The 6,000-nt window shown below is 60.0% G+C and overlaps 1 protein-coding gene across 1 annotated transcript in view; it reads right to left on the reverse strand.

The window, feature by feature from the left end:
* Positions 1–2,963: 2,963 nt before the first annotated feature.
* DENND2D (DENN domain containing 2D) overlaps positions 2,964–6,000 on the reverse strand; it is a 17,065-nt gene continuing 14,028 nt past the window's right edge. The window contains exons 11-12 of the mRNA XM_071578807.1: positions 4,637–4,879; positions 2,964–3,743 (exon numbers count right to left, since the gene is read on the reverse strand). Coding sequence (XP_071434908.1) covers positions 3,682–3,743; positions 4,637–4,879 — 305 coding nt within the window. The 3' untranslated portion in view covers positions 2,964–3,681. The remainder of the gene's footprint in view (positions 3,744–4,636; positions 4,880–6,000) is intronic.

Below are 6,000 nucleotides of genomic sequence, written 5' to 3' on the forward strand. Positions count from 1 at the left end.
CATTCCAGCTGCTCTGGAAGAGCAGGAGCTCATGCCAGGGGTGTCAGGGCACCCATGGGGGGCTGAAACCCTTCCCCACAGCCCATTTATTGGGCATTTTTGGTGTTTCCCACTCTGGGAGCACAAATCCCACCCCCTTCCCGGGAGTGTCTCACCCCTCCGAGCCCTCCCATCCCAGGAAGGGACAAGGATCAACCCCAGCAGCTCTGGGGGAAGGAATGAAGCTCAGCTCAAACCCAGAGCAAGAAAAACAAGCCCCCAAAGGCCCCAGCCCAGCAGTCCCAACCCCCGGGGCCCCAGGAAGGGCTGATGTGGCTTCCTTGGGGCACCCAGGGGTGTGGGAACAGGGTCAGGAGGGGCACAGGGAACTCGGCTCCTACAGAGACTGCAGGGATTGGAAACCCTTTCCCCCTCCCTGGGCAGTGCCCTAAGCACAGAGCTGGGGGCACCCCGGGGCTGTGGGAGTGGGGGGCACACAGAGCTGGGGGCACCCCGGGGCTGTGGGATTGGGGGGCACACAGAGCTGGGGGCACCCCGGGGCTGTGGGAGTGGGGGGCACACAGAGCTGAGGGCACCCCGGGGCTGTGGGAGTGGGGGGCACACAGAGCTGGGGGCACCCCGGGGCTGTGGGAGTGGGGGGCACACAGAGCTGAGGGCACCCCGGGGCTGTGGGAGTGGGGGGCACACAGAGCTGGGGGCACCCCGGGGCTGTGGGAGTGGGGGGGCACACAGAGCTGGGGGCACCCCGGGGCTGTGGGAGTGGGGGGCACACAGAGCTGGGGGCACCCCGGGGCTGTGGGAGTGGGGGGGCACACAGAGCTGGGGGCACCCTGGGGCTGTGGGAGTGGGGGGCACACGCAGCAGGACCCTGGCACTTTTGGGGTGTGCTGGAACCCCTCAGCTCAGCTGTACCCCTGGGCAGGCCCTGCTGGTGCCTCCCAAGCCTGGAGCAGCCCCGGGTGTGCCCTGTGGGCTCCTGCGGGTCAGGGAGGGGGAAGTGAGAGCGAAAACACCTCAAAATAAAGAACTGCCAAGAAGGGTTTTGTCTTTTTAGCAGCAAAGGGATTGATTGACACCGTTGGAGGCAAAGCCAGTTCAGAGTGGGCAAAAACTTGTCTGACTTGTTTGTGTAAAATGAGCCATTTATAGTCTTAAATTCATGGTTACACCTTTTAATTTCCATATCAATGACTGGGTGAAATCTTGGGCAGAGTTTTCCTTTTGGCTCGAAATTTGGGTGGTGTCTCCTGACTTCATCCCTCGGGTGGTCTTGAAGCATCTTCATCACTGTTGGACTTTGCCTTTTCTTTGTTCAATGACATGACCTCAAACTTGTAAAATCTGGGCTTTAACTCTCCAAAATCTTGGATCTTTACCATTTCATCCTGTTGAAGTGTCCACCTTCCCTTAATGTGTGGCTTCTAATCCATGGTACTGGTTTCTAGAATTGCTGCACAGTCTGTACCAGAACAAAGTGACTCCAGCCCTTCATGCTGTTCATGAGTTGTGGCCTTGCTGTTCAAACATTTTGCAAAGCAGAATTAGAAATTTCACAGAACTAGAGGGGTTTTTTTGGTCTCTTTTCTCTTTCATGAGGAACATGCTCAGGATGAGGAGGAAACTCCGCTGGCTTCACCCCTTTGGCCTGGGGAGCGGCTGGTCTGGGGCAGGAGCTCTTTGGGGGTCTGGCCCCAAAGGGGTCCATGCCGGGGGGGGTCCTACACCCTGGAGTGTGTCCTGAGTGTCCTGGAGGGCTCCAGGTGGCACATGGGGCTGTTGTGTCCCATTTTCAGCTCAACCTCAGGGTCTCAGAGGTTGAGTTGTCCCTTCCCTGAGCTGGGGGAGGTTCCTGCAGGTCCTTCAGCTGCTCCTGGGGGGCTGAGGGGGGCAGGGGGGGCTGGCAGAGCCCTTTGCCACCCTTCTGTTTCCTCCCCCAGCCCCCAGTGGGTGCCAAATCCCCGGGCTTGGGAAGTCCCTCTCTGCAGTTCCAGAGGTTTCCTGGAATCAGGATCATTCCAGTTGGCCCATCAAGCCCAACCTTTGGCCAGGGAGGTGCTGCCATCCCATTCCCATTCCAGCCCATTCCAGCCCAGCCCAGCCCAGCCCTGGAGGAGCTGTCCTGGCTCTGGCTGTGCTGTAACACCTGGAATGCAGGATGGGATGAACCACCTTCCCCCCTGTGTGTGCCCAGAGGTTGTGCCAGAAGGGGCACAGGGATTTGGGAGCTTTCCCAACTTCCTCTTGTGCCCACCCAAGATGCCCTTCTGAGCAAACACAGCCTGTTCTGCCCTTCCAGACTCTGCAAACCTGGAATCCTGTCCATGTGTGGAGTGTTGGTTCTCCAGGAACTGCTGAGGGAGCCTCTGGCTCTGCCAAGATGTTTGGCACAGGGCAGAGGTGGCTCAGGTCATCTCAGGGCTCTTTCTGTGCCACCACGTGGGTTTCTCGTGGCATTTTCCTGCTCTGCCCATCCTGCCCTGGGCACTCCGAGTGCCTCCAGTGCTGCTGTGGCCACAACAGCCCCACCCCAGCCCCAGCTGGGATATTGGGAAGGAATTGCTGGCTGGGAGGGTGGGGAGGGGCTGGGCTGGAATTCCCAGAGGATGCCCCAGCCCTGGCAGTGCCCAAGGCCAGGCTGGATAAACTGGGAGCCCCCTGGGCTGAGGGAGGGGTCCCCTGGTGGAGCTGGATGAGCTTTGAGGTCCCTTCCCAGCCAATATTCCAGGATTCCCTGATATTTTTGCCATTTTCAGCCCTGGTGGGCACTGAGGGACTGGGAGAGGAGGAGAATCTTCACTCAGCTCCAACTCCATGGCAGGAATGGCCTTTCCCTCGGGAACTGGGGGGGGTTGGGAAGGAGTTGGCAACAAACCCAGAGTCAAGGGGGGCAAGATGAGATTTTATTCCAGGATTGGGCAGATCCCTCCCCCCTCCTCCCCCCAGCCCCTCCCCCCCCCCCCCGCCCCTTCACAGGTTCACTCCAGCACAGAGAAACAACCAAGGAAAATCAGGGATCCAAGGGAAATCCAGGGATGCATGGAAAATCCAAGGATCCAAGGAAAATTCAAGTATCCAAGGGCAATCCAGGGATCCATGGAAAATGCAGGGATCAGAGGAAAATCCAGGGATCTATGCAAAATCAGGGATCCAAGGAAAATCCAGAGAGTCACGGAAAATCCGGGGATGCAAGGAAAATCCATGGAAAATCCAAGGATGCATGGAAAATCGGATCCAAAGAAAATCCAGGGATGCATGGAATATCCAGGGATCCAAGGAAAATACAGGGATGCCAACAGGAATTCTTCAGGATGGTCCCTCTTTGCAGCCCCTGGTTCGTCTCAGTGAGAAGTGACTCCTTTTCCTGCTCCTCCTGTTTTCCCAATCCCACCCACCCCAATCTGGCCCCACTCCTGGGGCAGCTCCGGGTGGCACCGGGGCTGAGCCTTTGGCAATCCTGGGCACATCCCAGCCTGGTGCACTGTCCCTACCAGGAGTTTCCAGGGCACGGATGCCACGAGGGAAGGGAAGGGGGGCCGTGCCTGGGGGAGCTCCGGGATTCTGGGCAGGGGGTCCATCCATCCCGGGCACATCCAGGGCACATCCAGGGCACATCCAGGGCACATCCTGGGCACATCCAGGGCACACAGGGATGATGCTCCAAGCCCATCCTGCTCCTGCAGCTCAGGAGTCTCGTCGGGGCTTCTTCTGCTCCTGGAATTCCAAGATCTTCTGCTGGAAATAACCTGGGGAGGAGAACAGGGACACTCCAGGTGGGGTGGGGTGGGGTGGGATGGGGTGGGGTGGAGCCAGGAAGGCACAGCCTGGAGTCTGGAATTCCCCATTCCCGGAGTGTGCTGGACAAGGGATGGATCCAGGGATGGATTCTGGCATTTCACATTCCCACACTGTGCTGGGACATGGAAACTGCACCCACAGAGCACCCAGGGGAGAGGGTGAAGTGTCCAAGGCCAGACTGGATAAACTTGGGATAGTGGGAGGTGTCCCTGCCCAGGGCACTGGGTGGGCTTTATGGTCCCTTCCCACCCCAACACTCCTGGCATTCCATGACTCTGGAGCCAGGATGGGAGAGCTGGGAATGTTCCCCTGGAGAAGGGAAGGCTCCAGGGACACCTGAGAGCCCCTGGCAGGGCCTGAAGGGGCTCCAGGAGAGCTGGAGAGGGACTGGGGCCAAGGGCTGGAGGGCCAGGCCCCAGGGAATGGCTTCCCACTGCCAGAGGGCAGGGAGAGGGGGGAGATGGGGAAGGAATTGCTGGCTGGGAGGGTGGGGAGGGGCTGGGCTGGAATTCCCAGAGGATGCCCCAGCCCTGGCAGTGCCCAAGGCCAGGCTGGATAAACTTGGAGCCCCCTGGGCTGGGGGAGGGGTCCCTGCCCAGGGATGGGTGGGATGGGTGGGATTTGAGGTCCTTCCCAAACTCAGTGCCCCTCATTGCCCCCTCAGTGCCCCCCAGAGCCCACCCCAGTGCCCTCTCATTGCCACCAGTGCCCCCTATGCCCCCAGTGCCCACCCCCCTCCTCCCCATGCCCTCAGTGCCCACCCCAGTGCCCCCCTGTGCCCACCCCAGTGCCTACCCTAGTGCCCCCCATGCCCTCAGTGCCCACCCCAGTGCCCCCTTACCCTCCGGGGGGTTCCTGCTCTTCTGGGCCTCCTCGATGAAGAGGCAGAACATGTTTGTCTTCATGAACCTCTTGAGGAACTTGCGGCAGGTCCTGGAGGGCACGGCCTGGCGGAAGTTCCGCTCCTGGAAGGTCCCGACGGTGCCACCACGGCCCCACTTGATGTGGGCACGGTAATGTCCCACCAGCCGCACGAAGAAGCGCACAAAGGCCTCAGACACCAGAGTGTTGAGCTGCTCCGAGCCTGGGGGGCACAGGAGAGGGGGGTGGGAGGCCTGGGGGGGCAGGAAGGACCCCAGGGTGGAGCATCCGAGGGTGGAACAGCCAAGGATGGAACAGCCAGGGATGGAACAGCCAAGGATGGAACAGCCAGGGATGGAACAGCCAGGGATGGAACAGCCAAGGATGGAACAGCCAGGGATGGAACAGCCAAGGATGGAGCACCCAGGGATGGAAAACCACCCAAAGATGGAACAGCCAGGGATGGGACAGCCAGGGATGGAAAACCACCCAAGGATGGAACAGCCAGGGATGGGACAGCCAGGGGTGGAGAACTCAGGGATGGAACACCCAGGCATGGAACAGCCAAGGATGGAAACACTCAGGAGGACTTAAAATGCATGTGGAAAGGGTGGTGGAAAGGACCCACATGGGTCATCAAAGATGGAACACCCAAGGATGGAACAACCAAGAAGACTTAAAAGGCGTATGGAGGTGGCACATGGGGATGGGGGACAGTTGTGGGGCTGGGATGGGACCAGGGTGGGGCAGCACGAGACAAACCCGAGTGGGGCTGTCCTGGCTCTGCCCTGGCACTCACTGGGAGCTGAGCCAGGAGCTTCCTGTGCCCTCCACAGCCTGGGCACAGCCCTGGGGCACCATCCCGGGGGGCACCACCTCACAGAGCCACAGAAACACAGAACCAGAGAATGAGAAAGACACAAAATTACAGAGTTACAGAACCAGAGACTCAGAGAATCACAGAATAGGCTGAGCTGGGAGGGACCCACAAGGATCAGTGAGCCCAGCCCTCAGCCCTGCACAGGCCCATCCCCAAGAGTCCCACCCTGTGCCCCAGAGCATCATCCAGGCACTCCCTGAGTGCTGTGCCCACTGCCCTGGGGGAAGAACCTTCTCCTGAGATCCAACCCAAACCTGCCCTGGTACAGTCCAGCCATTCCCTGGGTGCTGTCCCTGCCCTGGCACAGTCCAGCCATTCCCCAGGTCCTGTCCCTGGTCCCCACGGGGCAGAGCTCAGTGCCTGCCCATCCTCTGCCCCTCCTGAGGAAGTTGTACCTGCAATGAGGTCTCCCTTCAGTCTCCTCCACCTGACCTCAGTAAGTGCCCTCAGTGACCTCCCACGCT

Source organism: Pithys albifrons, chromosome 28 (assembly GCF_047495875.1).
Source record: "Pithys albifrons albifrons isolate INPA30051 chromosome 28, PitAlb_v1, whole genome shotgun sequence".
In the NCBI taxonomy this organism is placed as follows: Eukaryota; Metazoa; Chordata; class Aves; order Passeriformes; family Thamnophilidae; genus Pithys; species Pithys albifrons.